The sequence below is a fragment of the Ambystoma mexicanum genome, chromosome 2q (assembly GCF_040938575.1).
Source record: "Ambystoma mexicanum isolate Mex_15411 chromosome 2q, UKY_AmexF1_1, whole genome shotgun sequence".
NCBI classification, from domain to species: Eukaryota; Metazoa; Chordata; class Amphibia; order Caudata; family Ambystomatidae; genus Ambystoma; species Ambystoma mexicanum.
In genome coordinates, this window is record NC_090924.1 from 362,215,313 (window position 1) to 362,238,645 (window position 23,333).

At 49.6% G+C, this 23,333-nt stretch overlaps 1 protein-coding gene across 1 annotated transcript in view; it reads right to left on the reverse strand.

The window, feature by feature from the left end:
- Positions 1-23,333, reverse strand: part of ERN2 (endoplasmic reticulum to nucleus signaling 2) — a 1,116,259-nt gene that overhangs the window by 575,106 nt on the left and 517,820 nt on the right. Inside the window, exon 10 of the mRNA XM_069647392.1 lies at positions 202-352. Within this exon, the coding sequence (XP_069503493.1) occupies positions 202-352 (151 nt within the window). The remainder of the gene's footprint in view (positions 1-201; positions 353-23,333) is intronic.

Below are 23,333 nucleotides of genomic sequence, written 5' to 3' on the forward strand. Positions count from 1 at the left end.
GGTATAATTATAATTGTTCTTTCATAACGCATTTAATATCAGGAATTGGTTTCTAAGCGCAGGATCAGGATTGGTACCTGTTTTTCACTGCCTTGTCTTGCTTCCAAGACAAATGCATTGCCTTGGAGCTAACCCCCCTCACCAGGAAACAGATAGTAGTGACAGTAGTGGCAGGCCTACTTCACTAATAAATCCACTCACCTATGAGAAGCCACTGATTATGGATTGACACCACACTTCCTTGAGGGTACCGGACATTGGTGCTGGGTGTGATGTCACACTCTGCTGTCTCTTTCAAAGTTACGTCATCTGTAGTGGGGCCGTCAACTTGTGCCAATCGGATCCCTCGAGGCTAGGGAGAGAAGATCCGTGAAATGAAGAAGCTGCATAGCCGAAACAAAAAAAGAGACAAACAAGAAAGAAAGAAACCAACAAGTTGGAAGACTTCAAGGCAAGAAGAGAAGATGTGACTGAGTCCTGCAAATAACACAGAGAAGGAAGAAAAGGAGGTGGGAAGTTGGAGATCAAATGGTAAGAAAACAAGCCAGCATCCAGAAAGTACACATAAAAACAAAGGCAACAGAAAGGATGTGAGGGTAGATGAAGATGTCTCCAGAGCAGAGCCCGCAGAGCACCCCCATTGAAAGAAAAGAGAAAGCCAGAGACAAAGACCGTAGGAGGTTAGTAGATCCATTCCCTCTCCTATTTTCATCCTCTAAACTAGTCTTATACCCTTCCATTGTTTTCGAATAAGCAACCAAACGATTTATAAATTACCCTCGAATTACCGCTTTCTTTGTGTCTCAGACCATTCACAGGGGCATGTTGTCTCCAAAGTTTCCATCAAAATAATTTGAGATGGCTTGCGCTATTTCTTGTGATAAGACTCTGCCTTTCAAGATCGGGTCGTACAGTCTCCAAAGCCACCTTGCCGGTGGTACCAGGCGTGCAACAGTGAGGCGTACCAGTAACGGAGTACAGTCTGAGAGGATTCAATACAAGCTTGTGGAATACAGGGGACTAGGCATGATGTCACTAATAGAATATCGATTATGGAAAAGCTTCAATGAACAAGGGAAAAGTGTGTATAATCCTTACAGGTGCCATTTAATTTTTAAACCTCCAGATGTTGAGTAGCCTCATATTCCTAAGAAGCTTGGTGAAGGCTATGGCGTTTCTAAAGTCCACTCTTGTAGGAGGGAGAGTCTTATCAATGTCAGGATCTGGAGCAAGGTTGAAATGTCCCCCCGTTTTCACTTTACCCTCAGCAAAAGCCTGAGGCAAGAAGGTGGCCAGAAATTAATCCCGTTTATCATTTGGTCCATATACCTAGAAAAACATATGACCCATCAGCTTGACTTGACTCCCAGGAATCTCCCCCCTGGATAACGAAGAACGTGAAACTTAACAAATGGGGTTGTTCTACAGATCATGATGGCCACACCTCTCTTCTTCGCCACCACCCCCCAGTAGCAAAGAAACAATGAGGCAACCACCTATGAGAGAATCCATGCTTATCTATAGCCTGGAGAAGAGTCTCCTGGAGGAAAACAACTGAGGCCTCAAAATTACAGAAGTTTGATAAGACTCACTTTCTTTTCATACGTAAATTTAAACCCTGGACATTCCATGTCAATATACGAAGGGAGTCTCGCCTGGGGCAGAGTTTTTGCTTATATGCTAAACTGAATGGCAGAGGGTAATCCCAAGCCAGCAATCCCGCAATCACGCAGAGATGCAACCTTCAAACTCTGGGGCCAGCCAACCAGTGCTGGCCACCAAAAGCAAACCTTCACGGGTATTCTCCCAGCAAACCCATGGGATATGTGTTCCAGAGGAATCCTGCATACCTAGACCCTACACATGACACCAGATAACCTTGCAGATTCCTTTGCAAGCTCCTGCTGGAGTTCCCATCAGGGAAATGACCCTAAATGCCTGGTCTGCACCCAATCACATAAAAGGACAACAACACACAGATGGCTGGTAGCAGGATTTCACAATACTAGAAGCTACCTTTTGAAAGCCTTCAAATGATACAAAGCTCCCTGTAAAGTAAAATGGCTGTAGATCATGCAGGTACTGTTTTATAGTAAACTACTAACAACTGGAACCAGTACAACTATCTGGGTCAGGGTACTGACCCTCTGAGATTAAAGGGCAGCTTGAGTTTAGCAGTGGCTCCCACTAGGTGTCCCCCAAAGGACCACATGCATAGTTGCATCCCCCCAAAGGGCCACATGCATAGTTGTGGCCCCAGTGAGACCTGTATAGGTGTCCCCAGGGGAAAATAGTTAAGACACCATTAAACAGATGCAAACAGTGGAGGTGTCTCGCAGATAATGTGGGGAAGAGCACGTTCTTCCTTACAAGGTCTCACTAGGGAAAAATGTTAGAGAACCAGTTCAGGACAAGCAAAAAGATTAGGGGGTCACACCAGCGCCACAGTTTAGCATTTCGACCTAAAATTAACTCTCTTAATGGTGCATTCCTCCTGAATCAGCATTTCAACAAGAGACCATATGATCTACCTCAATTCACAGTAAAGCATTAAGAACCATTCTCCACCACCCCGTATTGCACAGGTTTAGCACTTTAGGTGATAAGTTCAACCAAGCTTTCAAAAACACCCCAAGATTGCAAGGATAGTTGAGTAACAGTTCTCTTTACATAACGGGCCAATCTTGAAAGACAGAGTCATACCACAAGAAGTAGCACAAGCCATCTCAAATTATTTTGATATAAACTTGAGAGACTACCTACCCCTGGGACTGGTCTGAGACACAATGAAAGCGGAATGAGAGGGGAATTTATACATCGTATGGCTGCTTATTCGAAAGCAAGCAAAGGGTATAAGACTAGTTCAGAGGATGAAGTTAGGCAGAGGGAAAGGGAACATACAAATTCTAGAACTTTGAAAGCAATGCGTAAATTGAAAGTGGCTAGGGCCCAATTATAAGCACACCTGGCGGAAAGGATGGCACACGATATATTAAGAACTAAACAATATTACTTTTCTAGGGTGAATAAGGCAAACAAAATATCGGCGCATAAATTTACTCAACATAAGAGCCATAATAATATATTAGCTCCGAGAGATGACTTAGAAAGTTGCATACAGCCAGAGCCCAAGAAGATTACTTGATCACTGTAGCACTCCCGGGTCTGACTGAGGCTTTGGGCAGCAATTGGATCAACCTTTCTGGGAGGATGAGGTGACGCGGGACATGATGTCATTTAAAGATAAGACTCTGGGCCCCAATGGATTCACTTCTCAATTTTATAAGAAATGTTGATCCATTCTGATTCCCCATTTAACAAACCTGTTTAATACCCTCCCAGCAACAGGACAGATTATCCCATCCATGCAAGAATCATCTACGATTCTGATTTTAAAGCCCAATATGCATCCAAGCTCTCTAGATTCGTACAGACCAATTATGATCATGAATGAGGATGCTAAGGCCTATTCCAAAGTCTTTGCTAAGCGCTGGATGAGTGCACTACCAAACCTGACCAACTGGGATCAGACATGCTTTATTGCCAGTAGGAGTACTTAAGGAAGGCATGGTATCAAAGCAAGTCATACACAATTGATCACAGTTCAAGGGTGGTTATAAACTGTAAAAATGGGGGAGATGGCGGGGCGTGGCTCGGAGCCGGCATGACTGGTACGGCTTCCTAGGAGCTCCGGTACGGCCCGAGGCGCCAACACAATCTCCGCCGCTTCCAGACTCCGTTATGGATAGAAAATAGCAGAGACCGCTCATGAATCTTTACTGCATCTATCATCCGAACGGGTTCCCGCCTCGAGCCCGATTTAGCTCAGATCGGCTCGTTCTTCTTTTTGGGACCCGATCAAATCCAAGATGGCGGCATCGATGTGGTCGACGGAGGCCTCCCCATGGGGCGGAGGAGCAGGCGCATTCATGTGACTGAAGCAGCCTAACAATCCCAGCTCGACCCCCCGCCCTGTCGGACCTTTGTTTCCATGCACCTTCTTATCGAGACTGGCAGTCGCAGCCCCTGGCCCCCTGGGCAGCATTCGCCGTGCTACAGCCACAACGGACTCATTTTGAAGCACCCCAGCACCGGCTGTCAGCCCACTGCAGAGGGACACCCGCTCCGGCCCGCTCATCTTGGCCCCGGGGCCCGGGCAGCCTCCTTCTTCCTCCCGGCACGAGGACCGCAGCCCCCGCTGTCCTCCCCCCACCTCCCGCACCTGTGAGCGTTGGGCTCGGGTCCTGGCGCCGGCCGGGGGCCCCGAACTGAGGAAGACACATCAGGCTAGCCACCAGCGAAGCGCCACCACGCCATCCGGGTCCCGGCTCAGTGCCCGTCTCCCCGGGGGAGGGCTGCTCGGGAGGCCCTTCACCCTGCAGCATCCGGGGCCCCCCATCGGCACACATCTCACTGTGAAGGCAGGGGGAGGCATATCGATCCTGTGACATCTCTGCTCCGGCCTCCGCATGTGATCTCCGGAATCCCATGCTTCCTCCTCCCTCTTCCCTGCTCGAGGACTGCAGCGCTCGCGGCTCCCTTCCATCAGCGAGCGCTGGCCGCAGGACGCAGGTCCCAACATCAGCCGGGGCCCTGAGCAGAGGGAGAGAAACCACGTTGAGCCCACCCAGCGAAGCACTACTTCACCGTCCTGGTCCCGAACCGGCACCCTGATCCACATTTTTTTTTTTTAAACTTTTGTTTATTGGCAGAAGGTCAAGACAGGTACAGCACAGATAGCATGTAAGCAAGAAAACAACATAACAGCATCTATATGCATTGCATCACAGCTAAGATCAACTTCACATCTTAGAGGGGGTGAACATTGTGGAATAGTACGCATGGGTCGTACATCAAGATGAGTCTGGATGGGCCGGTGAGAAGGCGGAGGTCCACTCGACCCCATCTTTGTTGTTCAGATAACTACAAAATTCGGACCACACATTTATAGGGCGGGAAGGCATGGGCAAGGATCCGATGTACTCCTCCTTGCATGTTTGTACCCACGTGAGGGCCCTCAACCACATGCTGAGGGTGGGGGGGGGGGGGGGTGCGGCGCTTCCAGCATTGTGATATACATCTCTTGGCAACAATAGCACATGCATTCAAGAATTTTGACATTTTCCTTACATTTTCTCCCGTCCAAATACCAAACAGCAAGGCTAATGGGTCCATCTCTACCGGGGAGCCAATCATCTCCGAGAGCGCAGCACAGGACCAAAACATATGAACATGATCTGCCTCGTTTGATTTGCATTTCGGGCATGTATGTGTCGGGGTGAGCGTGAATTTTGCACTGTACGGCGTATAGTAGAGCCTATTGAGAAGTTTGTATTGTATGCAGCGAAACCTGGCACTCAGTGATACCTTGCGCGTGTGTGCACACATTTTGCCCCACATTTCGTCAGTGATCTCCGTTTTGAGCTCCCTGGCCCATGCCTCCCCTGGTTCCGGGGAGATATTCTCTAGTTTGCCCATCTGTATTTTATACAGGGAGGATATTATGCCCCTACAGCATGTGGAGTTTGCTGTGTACTGGAGTTCAGGTGAGTCTGGAGGCTCCTCTGGGAAGGAGGGCCACATTGCCCGTACCGCTACTGCAACAAGTCAAGCGCAGAGCTGGGGTGCCCGGGGCACAATGTTCGGGGGGTAATAAATGAACCATCAGGATGAAGGTCAGTCAGGGCCCGATATCCCAGGCTTTCCCAACGTTGGGAGAGGTGTTGATCATGTGTAGGGGTGAGGCCGGGAAATTGCCATAAGGGGAGCCACTTATAGTATGGGCGCTGTTCCGGACTGGAGGGAAGGATATTGTTCCATGCCCTAATCGTGGTAGCCACCGGGTCCAATGGGGCATCCGCACGAAATCCATAGTGTAATAGTAAGGTCATGATGTGGGTACCGTCCCTCGCCATTTTTTCCAATTTAACATGTGGGGGCGGATTGGGGTGTGTGTACCAATGGGTAGCATGTTGGGCCTGTGCAGCGTTCCAGTAGAGAGTTAAATCAGGGGCATTGAAACCCCCTTTTTCATAAGGCAGGGTCATATGTTGCCACTTCTTGCGGACCGCACCGGAGTGCCAGAGAAATTGAGCAAACGCTGTGTGAAGCCTCTTGAAATACTGCTTCCCTGGCCAAACTGGCACATTTGCAAATATATAGAGGAGCTTGGGGACCGCGATCATTTTTATTAGGGAGAGTCTGCCTGCAAGGGATAGAGGGAGATTGCGCCACTTGAGCATCTTGGATTCAATGAGCTGTGCTGTTGCTTCGTAGTTGTCTGCCAGCAGGGAAACTTTAGCCAGTGACACCTGCACCCCGAGATACTTGATCCCAGCCGGGGACCAGCAAAGGGGGAATTCGCAGGACGGTTGTTAGGTCGATTTAGTGAGAGGGAAGATCTCGGATTTTGAGTAGTTTACGGTGAAGCCAGAATATGTGCCTATTTTTGTTATATCTCGAATGATAGGGTCCAAGTATGTGGAGGGTTGTCTGACTTAGAGGAGTACGTCATCCGCGTACAATGAGATGATTTCCGGTGTGTCCTGCAAACGAACGCCCTTACGAGTGTGCCGATTCCTGACATGATCGGCCATGGGTTCAAAGGCAAGCGCAAAGAGGATGGGGGAGAATGGGCAGCCTTGTCGGGTACCCCTGTTTAATTCAAAGGGGGAAGATGGGACGGAGTTAACTAGCACCTTTGCCGACGGTCTCGTGCACAACAGTTTTATATAGGAGATCATATTCGGCCCTATTCCCATTTTCATCAAAACAGCCCATAAGTATTGCCATGATACCATGTCGAACGCCTTTTGGGCGTCTAATGTGACTGCCACCGCGTCCGCATTCGGATCAATTCTAGACAGTACGTTAAATAGACGCCGGATGTTAAGTGCCGTAGAGCGGCCAGGGACGAATCCGCTCTGGTCGGCGTGGACTAAGTGGGGCATGAATGGAAGGAACCTATTGGCAATTACCTTGGCAAAGATCTTCATGTCAGTATTAATGAGGGACAGGGGCCTGTAGGAACCGCATTCGTCTGGAGGTTTCCCTGGTTTGGGGAGGACGGTGATTAATGCTTCTCTTAAAGAGGGGGGGAGGGTGTGTGAACGGAGTGATTCAGTACAGACCCCATGCAGTATGGGCGCTAATATGGCAATATGCTCTTGATAGAACTCAAATGTGAGTCCGTCGGGGCCCGGGGCTTTGCCCTTAGGAAGATCCAAGATCACCTGGACTATCTCGTCTAAGGAAAACGGGGCATCGAGCAGTTCTCTGGTGCTTTGAGAGATCAAGGTCATAGGGATGGACTCTAGTAGGTCGTCAAGGTCTCGGGCTGTGTGCTCTGGTTGGGGGCCATATAGGTTGGCGTAAAAGCTGGCGAAAGTGTCAAGGATGGCCTTGTCTGACCAGTGTCTCGACCCCTTCTCATCGATAATACTATCTATACGGGTCCTACCTCCCTCAGACCGCACCAGTTTGGCCAAGGTCCTGCCCGGCCTATCCCCCTCACCATTTCTTCGGGCAGCCGCAGGGCGGGTGTAGTATCTCACTTCGCTAAGCGCATGTACTTCAAATAGTTCCAGTTCAGTCCTAATCCTCGCTAGGGTGGCAGGTGCTGGATTGGAAGCGTACTCTTGTTCTAAGGTTTTAAGCTTGGTTTCGGAGAGATTTAAGGCCTGCTTTATGGCTTTGAGGACCTGCTTCTCTAGAGATGCACATTCCTCTGATGTAAACATTGAATGCCTCCCAACGAGCCCCCTCGGACGTATCGGAGGCATTGTTGTTTTCGTAGAACAAATTTATGTCTGCTAGTACCTCAGCCCTAAAGACGATATCTAATAGGGTGTCGGATTTGAAACGCCAGGCGGGGCGAGCCCCAGAGGCCTTACCCAGCTGGATCTGTAGTAGCACGGGGGAGTGGTCGGAGAGTGTGTGCGCGAGGATCTTAACATCAGAAACCCTGCCCATCCGGTTACCTGACAGGAGGAATAGATCTATTCTCGAGGAACTATTGTGTACCGTAGAGTAAAAGGTGTAGTCCCTCTCCTGGGGGTTCTCCAAGCATCGTGTAAATTCAAGGAGCCCATGTGAGTTAGAAGCCATTTGGCCGCTCGGGTTATAGGTCTGCGGGCAATGGTCTGGGGTCGCATCAAGTATGAGGTTCATGTCTCCGCCCCATATAATGGGGACATCCACATATTTCATGAGAATAGCAGATACCGTATCTATGAAAACGGGAGAATCAATATTGGGAGCGTACAAATTCACAAGCAGGCATTCTTCGTTAGCTAAGGTACAATGTAGGATCACATATCTACCTTCAGGATCGATGTGGGATGTGTGAAGTGTGAACCCAACCGATTTGTGGATGAGAGTGTGGACTCCCCTGGACTGAGTGGAGTACTGAGTATAGTATCTGTTGGGGCCCCAGGTTTGTGCGAGGTTTGATGACAAGAGTTTCTTAGCGTGTGTCTCCTGCAACAGGAGGACCTTGACCCCATGCTTCTGTGCATACGCAGTAATCCTATGAGATTTGGTAAAATTGGTCAGCCCCCGTATATTCCACGCCAATACTCTAATAGCCATACTAAAGAGTTAGGGAACATCCCAGATGTGGAATCTCACTCCGAATATCAACAGGAGCGCTGTGATGAGGCAGGCCTGCCACCTCGCCGCACCAGTCAGGACAATCCTGCCATTTTGTCTAAAACAAACCCCAACTGTCCCACCCCCCACCCTCACTGCCCAGTAATGACTAGAAGTGCATTGACAACCACCCTGAAAACAAACTGCGTGCCATCCCCAACTCGGCAGCGCCTGAGAAATAGCCCAACCGGGGCTCGAACACAAACCCACCGCCGTAAACGGCATTGCAGCTGCAGTGGGGGCTGCTGCTGCCGTCTAGCCCACCAATGTTAAAGCTTTGGATGAAAAACAACATTCACATTTCCCAGCATTGTTCGACTATTAAAGTAGAGGTTACAAGGAAAGGATAACCATGGTTATGCAAGGACGAAATTGGAACTGCCACAGGTCAGAGCATGACGGTGCGGCCCAGTTTCTGGAGTGCAGGTCTGGGATTTGGTGACAGGATCATGAAATACAGGGATACAACTCCCACAGGAGACGAAGTACTAGATATGGTGCCAAAGGACCAAGGCCGGCCAGCAAATGGGATGACAAGGGGGCGGGCCACAATACGCCAGGTGAAGAGTCTCACGGTCGCCCCGACAGCCAGAGGCCAGCGGAGGAACCTAGGGGTTACAGGATCAGTCGTCATCCATTGGTTCCTGTGAGGATTCAACAGTGGGACCTGCGCTTCAATAAACTTAACGGCCTCGTCAGGGACCGTAAAGAAATAGCTTTTATTGCGATGAATGAATTTCAGACGAGCAGGGAAAAGCATAGAATACTCAATGTTTCTATCTCTCAACATCTTCTTCACTCCGCTAAATCGGTGTCGCTCCATCTGGACCCCCACGAGAAGTCAGGGAAAATCCTGATGATTTGGGACTCAAGCCTCAGCTCCCCTCTCTCTCTGGCCAAACGGAGAATGAGATCCCTGTCTTTCGCGATGATTGGCCTGGGGAAATCGCCTGGTTTAGGGCGGGGTGCCAGAGAGCGATGCGCTCTTTCAACCGTAAAGAATGGTGAGAGCTCGGGGTTACCGAGGAGATCTTTGATAAGTTGCTCGACCGCAAGCTCCATGCGTCCCTTTAGTGCTGATTCAGGAACCCCCACTATGCGAATGTTATTTCGCCGTGACCTCGATTCGAGGTCATCATTCTTGGCTTTGACCTGTTTCATGTCGCGGATGAGCTCTGTAACTGTGTTTTGAAGGGTATGAATGTGATCCTCGTTGGTACCTATCCTCTGCTCCGTCTCCGTGAGCCTGGACCCATGTTTTTTGTGGGTAGTGACTCGCTCAGGTAGGCCTAGGCCCAGGGCGCTGAGCCGACAACCAGTCGACACGAGGACCACACACCGCCCAGGGAATGGCACCGCAATCAGTCGTACAGTAGGGTGAGTGGGGCACCTCCCCTTACAATGGCACCCCAAGGTGTGTCAGTCCGCTATGGGAGCCACGGCACGATGATTTCCGGAGCAAGATGTGGCGAGGAAGTGGGCGCGCGACCACCACCGCCAGGCAGGCCCCAGCACCAGAGGCGAAGCAGGATGCAGGAGCCACGCTCTGCGGGCAGAAAAGTCAGCCGCAGGCAGAGCCCCCGTGCAGGCGGCCCCACAGTGGGTGGGGAAGGCTCCCAGGCAGTGATACAAGCAGCCGGGGGAAGCGGGGGCCCGCACCAGGAGGGAGCAGGGTGGATATATCGCAGCCCCCAGCACCCACTTTGCAGCCTTTGAGGTGGCTAGATTCGCGCATCGTCTGTAGGCTAATGGGTGCAGGTCCGCAGCCCGCAGCTGTCCGTCGGCGTGATCCACGTGCACGAGGGAAGTAGGTAAGTGGAATAGGTCTCAGCACCGGTGTCCTCCGGATGGCGTCGTGGGCTTCCCCCCTCCACGGGGGAGTGGCCGCCAGCACAACGGACGGCCTGGCCAGCCGGCCCAGGCAGCCGCGAGCCCAACAGCCAGCATGGCCCTCACAGTCTCAGGAGCGGCCGGGAGATCCGCGTTGGTATGCGGAGACGGCGGGCTACAGCCCAGTCCATGCCGCACGGGGCCCACCAGTGCGCCGCACCACCGCGGCAGCCAGGAGCAAGCAGTGTCGGGTCACCCGCTGCGAAACAGCACTCCGGATGGAAAGAAGCCCCGGGTTACAGAGTCCCCAGGCAGCAGCAAGGAGGCCAGGCGCAGCAGCGAGGAGGCACCACAGGCGGCCGCGGGCAGCAGCGTGGGAGGATCAGGAGCCGCAGCACTTCCCAGCGGCGGCGGAGCCGGCGGCTGTGAGCAATCGTGGGAGGCCGCGAGGAGGCCCCACGGGGAGCCGCCCGCAGATGTCAGAAGTGCGGGCCCTGGGCACCGATTCAGCCCCAAATCACAGGTGCCGGTAGAGGTTGATGCCGGCAACAAGATCGTGGCAGTGGCTGCTGCAGGCAGTCAGGATTAGCGCTGATGTGAAAGGATTCAGGCGGGCCACGACGGAGCTCCCGAGCTAAGCAGCCATTTTCCTTGGCTGCTCAACAGCGCCCCCCCTCCCTGATCCACATTTGACCGTTCCACAGGAGGCCCCTCATCCCGTAGTATCCAACAACCCTCAACTGTGTCTACGGACCCGGAGCTGAGGTCTTCTGGCCCGCTACACTGGCCCACGACATCACTCGCTTCCCGGAGCTCCCAGTGCCTCAACTCTCATCGCCACCTCCGCCATAGCAGAACACACGAGGTAAGGAGCGGGGTGGATCGAGTGGATCTGCCGAGGCCACAGCCTATATTCCCAAGCTATCCGGGCTCCGGCCCACCTCGCCCAATGGCCTCTCCCGGATCAATTGCACCGATCCCAACCACCTCTCGGGGACTCAGCCACTCTACTCACCACTTCTCTCCCTCCATCTCCACGGGCCCATAATAGCAAGACCAGAGGCTCCTCTGGCCCATCCGGGAACAGACATCTTCCGCTCACCTCGGCCCCCATACTGCTGTCCTCCTGACTCCGGGTTCTGCTGGGTCTAGCACGCTGCCGGAGTTCCCGAACTCTGCTTTTGCAAACATTGTCTCCCTGATGGCAATCTCAGGAGCCGATAGATCAAAAAAGGGGGACTCTTCAGAAGAACCCACCAACAGCACCACAACTACAGCTCCCACGCCACATCCAGATCCCTCCCAACTGGTCACAAAAACTGACCTACAAGACCTCCTAACAGCCCTAACTAAAGAAATAAACAAAAGCGCAGAAGAGGTCACAAAGAAAATCACGATCTTGGATAAGCGGGTGGGCGAAATAGAACACTGAATGGCCGAACTGGAATCTGAGGTCTGCGACCAAAGATTCGAAGGGGAACTGGACAGGGACCGGATTGCGGCCTTGGAGGAGAAATGTAACCTCCTAGATGCTAAACAGGAAGATGCTAAAAATCGCTCCCGGAGGAATAATGTCCGCCTGAGAGGCATACCTACCTCCATCACGGACGCAGACTTAAAACTCTACGTCTCCGATCTCTTCAGGTTCGTAATCACCCTCCCGGATACCTCTCCCATGGAGCTGGACCGAATACATTGAACATCCCCGAGACGGGAATCCAACTTTCCTCCAGATGTCCTGGTCAGGGTCCACTTCTTTCAGCTAAAAGAAGAACTCATGCGGGAGGCAAGACAATTGCGGCAGTTAACTTTCCGGGGCGCCACAATATCTTTCTATCAGGACTTGGCGCCCTCCACGCTACAGAAACGAAAAATCATGCGCCCATTAACGGAATGGCTACATGAGAAACAAACTCTATACCAATGGGGATTCCCTGCCTCAGTCAGATTCAAATGGAAAGGATCTCAGAAGCAAATCAGCACACTGAAAGAAGCAACGAAATTCATGGACCTGGGGGGCTCGGAGTGTGAGTCCAGATCTGAAAAACCGAATCGCCCTCAGCAGGACAAACCCTCAACAGGGGAATGGGCAAAGGCGGGCATGCTTCGCAGACTCAGCGGCCCCCTGAAGAAAGATAACAAACCGGGATGACCAACCATCAACATCCTGGCAACTCCCCGGCTCTCTGGCTTCCAGCGTGCCGCCTTTGCGGCCCACCATGCATGAGATGAGGGACCCCGCTTGATCTATACGAGCCTGTATCACGATCCCAGGTGGGATGCAGTCCATGAAGAACACTGCATGCAGTCTCACCGACAGGGCGGGAGCACCGCCCGAGCTCCAGCATATTTCTTATCAGCGGCCCAGTTGGCTATTATTAGACACTTTGGGGCCACCAGTTCCCCGGTGGCAGTGGGATGACAGTTCTCCTACATGTTCTTGTTTTTGGGGGGAGGGAGGGGGACAATTGGGTTCTAATGACCACAGGCCATGGAGGGGGGTTCTTACCCTCTCGGACACCGGCCTTGCATTCAAGACAGCAGGACAAAGTAACAACATCAACATCTCAACGAGCTCAAAGCAACAATCGCCCTTCAGCATCAGTCTCTCGATCCCGATGGGGGATCATGGACAGTGATACATCTATCACCAAGTATAAAAACCAATGTCTGCAGCCAATGACATAATAATCCTCACCTGGAATGTCCAAGGCCTAAATTCACCACGCAAACGTAAATCGGTGGAACATAGACTGGGTCAATTGTCAGGAGATATTATACTACTCCAAGAAACCCACCTGCTGCAAGAAGATGAAGGCCGGGTTAGATTTAACAGATACCAAAAAAGATATTTCGCTTCTTCGGGGCTAAAGAAAAGAGGAGTGGCAATCCTCCTACGCGACAAAATCACACTGTCAAAGATTACCATAAAAAGGGATCCAGAGGGGCGCTTCCTCCTCCTAAAGGGCCTTATTGAAGAACTCCCGATCACCATTGCCTCAATCTACGGCCCTAACGCAGCTCAAACTAAGTTCATAACAAACCTAACGTCCACCATCACAGCATTCCGTGAAGGGCACCTCATCATGGGTGGGGATTTCAATAGCATACCAAACCCACATATGGATAAGTCTCTTCACCCCACAAACGCAGACTTTACGCATGCCCTGGCTATAGCCAAGCTGCTCAGAGAAACTGAAACGGTCGATACCTGGAGGCTATTCAATGACAACGCGAGAGACTACACCCATTACTCCTCGGTCCACAAAGGATTTTCAAGAATAGACCTCATACTAATCTCCGTAGTCATATTCCCCTGTCTTAACAAAGCAGAAATTCATGCTGGGATGATATCGGATCACGCCCCAGTCTCGACTACTCCAACCATCTCAGGCCAAAAGCATCCTGTTCAAAGACATTGGAAGATCAATGACTCACTGTTATTAGATATATGTATCAGAACAGAAACCGAAGAAACCATCTCCAACTACTTCAAAGAAAACACGATTGAGGATTCTCCCATCAATACCATCTGGGATGCCATGAAAGCTGTCGTCAGAGGCACGCTAATCAGCGCAGGAACAGAACAGAGAAGAATTTCAAACATTATGTCGGCCAGGCTGGAGGACAAAGTAAAACAACTGGAGAATGAATTGAAATTACACTGCTCCAGGAAAACAGAAAGAGCTCTAAGGAAAGCGAAAACTGCACTGGAAATGCATTGTGCCGATCGCACAGCCAAATCATTAGCCTTTACAAGGCAATTTTACTACAGCAGAAGTAATAAGGCAAATAAAGTGCTAGCGCAAAAACTAAAAAAGCTCCGCTCCCGGAACAACATCCTGAAACTAAGGGGGGAAGACGGCAACTTGCACTACACTGAGGCAGAGAAAATCGAAATACTACTCAAGCACCACAAATCTATCATGACAGCGGAACCCACCACAATGGACAATCTGCCAGATTACCTGCGCACAACGCCCTCCATCGACCCATCCCAGCTGGAAGCCCTAGAATCCCACATCACGAGCGAAGAAATCATGGAAGTGATAAAAAAAAACCTCAAGAACACCGCCCTGGGCCCTGACGGCCTATTAGCGAACTTCTATAAAAAATTTGCCAGAATCCTAGCACCACATATGGCAGCCCTATTCAACTCGTTCCTATTCTCGAAATCAGTCACCGGCTCAATGGCAGAATCGCTCACGGTTTTGTGCACAAACCCGGGAAAGACCCCGATCTGGCCACCTCCTACCGTCCAATCTCACTCCTTAACAACGACGGCAAAATCTTTGCCAAAGTACTGGCTACTAGGTTGGGCCCGATCCTACCATCCCTGATCGATCAAGACCAAACAGGCTTTATACCAGGGAGAGCGACCCCTGATAACATTAGAAGAACGATAAATATCATTGAGAGTGCCCATAGACTAAAAGTGGGAATGGCGGTTATCTCTCTAGATGCTCACAAAGCCTTCGATATGGTTGACTGGGGATATATTCGGGCAGTTGTCAAGCACCTCGGCTTCGGCCCAAACTTTATCACCTGGGTAATGGCCAACTACCAGTCTCCCACCACGCAATTACGAATCAATGGCTCCAGGTCAGAGTCGATCCATATATCCAGGGGCACCAGACAGGGTTGTCCACTCTCACCTCTAATATTCGCTCTATCCATGGAGCCCTTCGCAGCAAAAATCAGGCAAAACCCGAGAATTAGGAGGGTACTCGTGGGAAACCAAGAATACAAAATAGCATTATATGCTGACGATGTTTTAACAACTGCATCAAATCTAGCAGAATCCTTGGGCGCCCTATGGGAAGAGATCACGGCATTCGGGACACTATCAGGGTTCAGGGTAAATTTCAATAAATCCGCCGCACTCGCAGTCAACCTAACTAAACAAGAAAGAGCCTCCCTCGGCACCCTCATGCCGATCCCATGGTCATCAGGCCCAATCACTTACCTCGGGGTCCAGATCCCCAATGACCCATTACGCTTATACTCCAGCAACTTCCCGCGCCTGATTAGAGAGCTGCAGAAGGATCTTAAAAGATGGAAACCGCAGATCTCCTGGTTCGGGCGAATTACCGCCGTCAAAATGAACCTACTCCCTAGATGGCTATATCACTGCACAGCACTAGCAATTCAGATCCCCGGCCCAGCACTAATGGCGCTACAAAAGAAAATTCAAGAATTTGTATGGGGAGGGGAAGAAGCCCTGCATCAGTAAATGAATAATGATGAGAGGGAAAGCACAAGGGGGGTTGGGAGTCCCTGACTTGGTCAGATATACCCTGGCGGCGCAGCTATCCCACGCCTTCGCTTGGGTCCAAGAATCAGACCCACCGAAATGGACGAATCTCGAAGAAGCCTGGTGCCCTGTCCCTCCCCCCGCTCTACCACACCTGCCCAACCTACAAGCCCTAGCCACAAGCAGCCCACTAATCGCGACTAGTACTACAGCTTGATGCTGGAAGGCTGCGGCCCGCAGATGAGGTGTTCGCTGCTCTCTGGGTCCCCTAATCCCCATCTGGAATAACCCAGAATTCTCTCCAGACTTGTCCCCACAGAAATTCCAATCATGGAGGGAGGGTGGTTTACGAATAACCAACGATTTCCTTGAGGCAGGTACACCCATCTTATTTGAAAGATGCAAAGTTAAATTCGGGGTGAACGAGCGAGAGAGATTCCGCTATGCCCAAAACCGACATTGGCTATCTCACAGAGCGACTAGAGAGAAATTCTCCAGAGAACTAACCGCATTGGAATTATCTCTCACAACCCCCACTAACAAAGGCAGAACCTCGACTCTCTACCGACTCCTAGATAGGGCTGACTCCTCTACAAAAGAAAGGTACATGCTTGAATGGGAAAAGGACCTGGGTAAAGAAATCGATATTGAAAACTGGGGAAAAATTTGGACTAGGCTGTATAAAAGTTCGCAATGTATCACAAACAGGGAGGGGGGCTATAAACTTTGCTATAGGTATTACATTACCCCCGCTCAAATGAACAAGGCCAACCCAAACATCCCTGGATCATGCTGGCGCGGGTGTGCAACGCCAGGCTCATTATTTCACATGGACTGGACTTGCCCGAAAGCCGAACGATACTGGAGAGAGGTAATTAAACATATCAAAGACATCTCTGGCCTATCCATTCCCTGGGACCCCGGAATCATTCTACTGGGCGATACTGGCGAGGGAGCTCTCCCACTCTCGGGCCCTATCCCCCGGCTATGCTCTCACCTACTCCTAGCGGCGAAAATTGCAATGGCCAGGGTTTGGAAAGACAAAGATGGGCCCTCGGTGGCACTCTGGTGAGCGAAAGGCTGGGACATAGCGGTCGCTGAAAAAATCACAGCAATCCGCTCTGGCTCTCTGAACAGGGCCTTAAATATATGGGACCCATTCATGGACTATGCCGCCAGATATCCGGCCCTCACCAGAAGGCCCCCATTAACCAGATGGCTCCAAATGAACCCACTTCACTAACCCTCAGCCGCGGATTACAACAATCCAGCCCGCCGAAGCCCCCCTCAGCAAACACAGGCAGTCCGGCCCTCGAATGCGAACACTCACTGCTCCTACCAAGAGACATTGGCACTCAATTTGATTTACGATTGTTGATCTGGTAACTAATGTAATGCTCACCTATGAAAACCCAATAAAATGTTGTTATGAAGAAAAAAAAGATGGGGGAGATAAATGCCTAATCTAAACCTAAATCTAACATGGGAGCAAGCAAAGACCATCAAATAATAATAATACAGTTCTAGTGGAGCCTATACTAAGAAAAACCTATTGCCAATCCTTACCGCTATGCTACAAAATAGTGTGGGATAATGTTCACAGAGAAAGAAAGAAGTGTTCTCAAAATGATAAGTCAGGATGTTGTGGCCGCGGTCTCCCTTCCCCATGTGTGAAGCACAGGACAAGGCAGAACTCTCAATCACAGCATGCTTCTGGGCTTCTCCGGCCCGAGTTTACAGTTCCTTTGACCAATATCAGGGCCTTTTGTGCCAAAGTCTCTTTTATGTAAAGTCTCTTGCTTCATAGGGCCTGATGTATCATAAACAACAAACAAAGGTTCCTTCTATTAATCTTCACATCGGGCGATTACTCTTCACCAGAGGACCCCCCTCAGCTGGACTCCGATCCCCTTCACAACGTCAGCCTCCCTCAATCGAGCTCGGACCAACAACTCACTGTGGACATCCCTCAGTCGGGTTCACATTTGTCCCCAGAATGCAGTTCACTTAGCTTTTCAATTCTCAACGTGTCAAAGACTTACGACTGTACAAGGGGTTTTGCCTTGACCCTTGTATGACCATTTTGACATCTCTCACTGGCCTCACCTAGGGTCTCTTGGTTCTTGCAATTTTCTCAACTAAACATATCCTCCTTGTTCAGGAGTGGGGTATTCATTAGAGTCTTTTGAGTGAGCGCCCACGCAGCACTGGAGAACTCTAACCCTAATACCTCGGTTGTTCACAAAAGACCTTGCATGTTGCCACTGCACTTGTCACATACCCTTCCTCCATGCGATGTAGCCGCATCTCTTTCACAGGGGAATTGATAAAGGAAATCTACATTCCCCTGGTATTTTCCTTTTCGGTGTTCCACGGTGAAACAGTAGGGTTGTAGGTCTAGAAACCATTGCATGACACGAGGGTTGGAATCTTTGCGTTGGCTAATCCAAACCAGGGGAGAATTGTCTGTGACTAATGTGAATTTCCTTCCTAAGAGGTAGTATCTAAGGTGGATTATGGGCCACTTGATGGCCAGGGCCTCTAATTCCAGCAGAATAATTTTTTTCACGTGGGAAAAGCTTGCAACTTGTAAACAAGAAGGGATGTTCTAACCCCTCGCAAACTTGAGATAGGACTGCTCCAAACCCAGTAAGGGAGGAGTCTGTTTGCAATATGAAATCTTTAGAGAAATCTACTACTTTTGGGATCGGGTTCGGCACAGGGTTTGTTTCAATGTGCTATAGCACATATCATCCTCGTCAGTCCAATTAAGTTTTGGGCATTCAACGTTCTTAAGTTATCTGTCAGCCTAGCTGTTTTGTCTGAAAAGTTTGGGATAAACCTATGGTAATATCCTATTAACCCTAGAAAGGCTCTAAGATCCGTTTTATTTTTGGGTGTTGGGGTCTCTAAAACGGCTTTCACTATATCATGTTGAGGTTGTACGTTCCCATTTCTTACAAAGAAGCAGAGGTATTTTACGGTTGATCGGGCCAGCCTGCAATTAGATGTATAAGCAGTCAGGCCGGCCTCTCTGAGGACTTTCTTAATATTATACAAATGGAAGAGATGGTTCTTCCATGCTTTACTATTAATGACAATATTGTCAATATAAGCTCCACAGAAATCGGAATAAGGCTGCAAGATTTATCCATGAGGCATTTGAAAGTGGCTGGAGCACTGTGCAAGCTGAAAGGAAGGCGTTGAAAACGCAGTCTTTTCCTTATCTGGCCCATATACTGGGACTTGCCAGTACCCTTTTGTTAATTCTAGGGTGGATAGAAAGGTGGCGGATCCAAGTTTATCATTTAAGTCATTGATGCGTGGTATGGGATAGGCATCAAAGTCGGAGATTGCATTGACTTGATGGAAATCTGTGCAAAAACTCCAGAAAATGTCAGGTTTAGTGACTAATACGATAGGGGCGGACCATGGGCTCGAAGAAGGCTCGATAATATTGGCTTTCAACATTTAGTTTATTTCCTCCATCACTATCTGTTTACGGGCCCCCAGGAGTCTATACAGCTTCAAATGAACCACTTTTCCCATAGGTGTTCTAATATAGTGGTAGGTGCCTTTTAGTCTTCCTGGTTTTTCTGAAAATATGCCGGGAAATGAGGTAACTACATCTTTTAGATCTTCTTCTTGTTGATTCCATAGCTCTGGAGGAATGAATTCAAAGCTGTCTATTTCTTCTGGAACCAAACAGGATAGTACTTTGGCATGGGTGGCTGACAGGTTCTCTTTCCACTCCTTTAGAAAATGTATGTGATATAAATGGACTTTTTGTTTCCTGTCCAGATGCGGCTACTTTAGAAGTACAGGTTCCTGTTCGTTCTAATATTCCATATTTTCCCATGCCACTTCTGAGGTGGGTAAGAGGACCAGTACTTTCTGTCCTATGGAAAACGATCTTAGCCTCACTTTCTTGTCATAAGTGGATTTTTATTGGCTCTGGGCCTTTTCCATATGAGTACAGACGAGATCTCGAACAAGTCTCATATGCTCTTGCATTCTAGTAGCGGTCTGCTAGATGGGAATGGGTATCTCCTGCTGCTCTTCCCAGATTAACCAGAGCATGTTGAGGGGTTTTGACTTGACCCTTGTTTGACCACTTTGACATCTTTCGCTGGCCTCCCCTAGGGCTACTTGGTTCTTGTAGTTTTCTCAACTCAACATATCCTCCTTGTTCAGGAGCAGGGTATTTGTTAGAGTCTTTCGAATGAGCACCTACACGGTGCCGGACCACTCTAACCCTAATACCTCGCTTGTTCACAAAGGACCTTTGTGTATTATCTTCTTTTCTTTTACGCAAATGTTGCCACTGCAACTTTGAGCATAACACAGTCAGATCCACTATCAGTTTCTTCCGACTCACCGGTTGTGCTGAACTCGTTGGTTTTCTTACGCTGGATTCAAAGACGGTATCACGGCGGCAAGTTCTTTTCCCCGCCCTAGCTATCAGTGTGGGAGGGCCCTGTGTACTACCGTTGACATCTGCCACACCAATCACCAGCTGCAATTCACAGTCTTATTGTTCTTTTATGGAAGGCTTTGTGGCTCTGGGTTAAAAAGGATAAGGGCAATTCCCTCCTTTTTGTCCTTTTGGTTTCCACCACCGTTCTCCTCCGTTTCAACTGCCGTCACGGAATAGCTGCTTCCTCCCAATCACTGGGCCAGTGTGGGGCTCCCAGCCACAGGACAGCGTTCATAAAGCATGCAGGGTCGACTCCACCCCTGCGCCAGGCCCCAATCGCTGCACTCACAGCCCACTCACTGCATGGGCTCCCAACGGCCTTCATACGCTCCTTTATGCCTGTGGAGCCAGTTACAGGATCGCGATCCTCAGCGATCGCAGTCGTGGGGCATGCTGCTCTCACCTCATTTATATCCGGCAGCGGGGGTCTCTGTGGGCAATCAGCAATCTAGTCCTTCTTCTGGGACTTCACTGGTCTTGGGCAGTGCCGAAGCTCAAGGCCCTCTCTGCTCCGCTCCGCAATCGGTCTCAATCGAGATACGGTGGGACTGACCTTCCTGGTACGCTCTCAGCGTTTCGGGCCTAGTGCTATACTGCGTTGTTGAAATAGCCATGTTTTGAGAGATTGTTTGAGAGATTTGCGAAATTGGAGAATTGTGAGGGTATTCCGAGCAGACACCAGGATCAAGTTCCAGAGGGTGGGTGCATGACAAGAGAAGGATTGTTTACGGGTCCTCTTTGCAGACAATTTGTGATTCAAGCTGCATGGTCACTTTTCTGTGCAAGGACCTTGTACCACCAGACAGAGCTTAGCCACCAAGTACGCTTTTGTGCTATTCGTGACTGCTCTCTAGATGATACATGCAGTCTTGAACAGTATCCTGGCTTGGAGTGGAAGCCAATGCAGACTTCCCTCAAGAAGAGTTAGGCAGTATACAGAGTATTCACAATAGGTCAAGAGAACACAGTAGAACAAGTAAACACTAACCAGGACTTGGTGTAAAAGAGATATATTTATTTAAAACCACATCTAGAAAAACACACAGGCACTAATAATAAGCAATTCAAAAACACAGTCACTAAAAGATATACACTCCCTTAAAGGAATATTAGACAAGTCTTAAGTAAAGCCCCACTAATTTTCAGACAGCGGTGAGCGCTTAACATAGATGGCACTCTAATAGTTTGTTTTAAAAAGGGAGAGAAAAGCAGAGAACAAATTGAAACAGATCCCAACACTTTTATCAGCACATAACAAGAGGGAAAGGCAAAGTAAAACCGTGAAGTTAGAGTTCAAGAGGCCGGATCCACTTTCATAAGATCCGAACGAAATGTGTCCAAGGTCACACGGTTGCAGTGCACAGAAGTCTTGTAAAGGTTCAAAAAAGGAGATGGACCAAAGAAAGGGACCAGTTAGAGGGTCAAGGCGGCCAGCCCAGTCCAAAAGGTTAAGGAGTTATTATTACCTTGTAGCAATCTTTAGAAAGGGAGGCCTGGCGGACACGGTACCTTAAAGTGGTGAGAACGCTCCAGCGGGGGCAGTTGTTCCTGGCAGTGGGTGCAAGTCGGTGCTTCGTCCAGGGGAAGAGAGGATCTCGTCGTGGAGGAAGACAGGAGTCTGTTGCACTGCCAGGGAAGAAACCAGCCGTGGAGTTTCTCAGGTAAAAGGAGCGGTCCTTTAACTCGCGGTCCAGTGGTAAGTGGCTATCCGGTTGCCGGGGTGCTTGGCAGGGGCAATTCGACCACAAGCCGGTCTGGGGTGCGAAGAGAAGAAGGTAAACTGGTTGTGCCCACCTGTCAGGGGAAGAAGCCTCTCCAGCCGGGAGATCTTCTCTGTCATCGGGAAGTGGCGAGTCGGTTCCGCAGGGCTCCACCGGTGGTGTCGTCGTGGTAGGTCGGCTCAGCTTCTCCCTCATCGTATTCTCAGGTCCTGTGGCGACTTCTGAAGTTCCAGTCCCCAAAGCCCTGCTTTTAAGCAGCATACCCCCATTCACTCAGCCTAGCTGTCAATCAAACATGCTAAGTGGTTGGGCCAATAACACAAGAGTGCGACTTGAGTTACCAAGGTAACTCAGTCCAGGGTGCCTAAACCCCCTCCTACACCCCCTGTGGTACCCAGACAGAGTGGCACCACTTTTGGAGGCTTCTGTGAAGAAGCCCGCCAAAAACTGGAACAAAGGGCTCGACTTGGGTTGGAGTCACAGAAGAGAATACAAACGCCATTTTAGAATAGAGTCCTGGCAAAAAATACCAACCGGTGAATTAATATTTAATAAATAAACCTGTGGTATGTTCGAGGCTATGAGAATTAAATAATTAAAGTTGGTAGCCTCGAACAATGGGAAAATCCCACAGGGATATATTCGCGGTCGAATATAAAAAGTAGTATCCTCTGCCACCAGCCAAAACTCGATCAGGGGGGACGGAGACGTGACCCCCCGACTAACAGACCCCGGGGCAATCGAATTGCCCCGACCAGTACGTCCACAATATGATGGTTTGTACCGGTTTCTGTTAATAATTTGGAGCTAGTAAAGCCAATGGTGACTTTACATGCCCTGGGAGACAGTCAGTCAGTCCCAGGGTATGGAGTCTATGGTGGGGTGTAACTATGACACCCCTTTGTCACTGCACAGAGGGTGCTGTGTAACACACATAGTAAAAACACATGAGACCCTATGGAGTAAAGGACCCCATAGCCCATAAAACACATTAACAGTCAAAGGAACACCATAAATCATGTCCAAGAGTGGGAGAAAAAGAGTCTCACTCTTGGCAGGAGAAAAAAACAAACTCCAGAAATCCAGCAAAGCTGCTGGGGGACTCACTAGGTTAGGAAATTCAGCCTAAAGAGAACATTTTCCTTAACAAATGTACTTGTAAAATGTCTTCCAAGACCTCTAGTTGGAGGTTTGAAGAAGAGACTGAATCCATATTGTGACGTTCAGTCGTTCTTTTATTGGGGATTGGCTTGTAAAATACCGATAGCAGAGATTGTTGTGAGTGAGACAATGAAGACGCAAATTCTTTTTGTTTGTCAGTAACTGATTTTTCTGTCACAGATGTTTCATTTTTTCCCTTCTTTCCACCCAAGTTCAATTGTAGTTGTAGTGCAAGTCGACT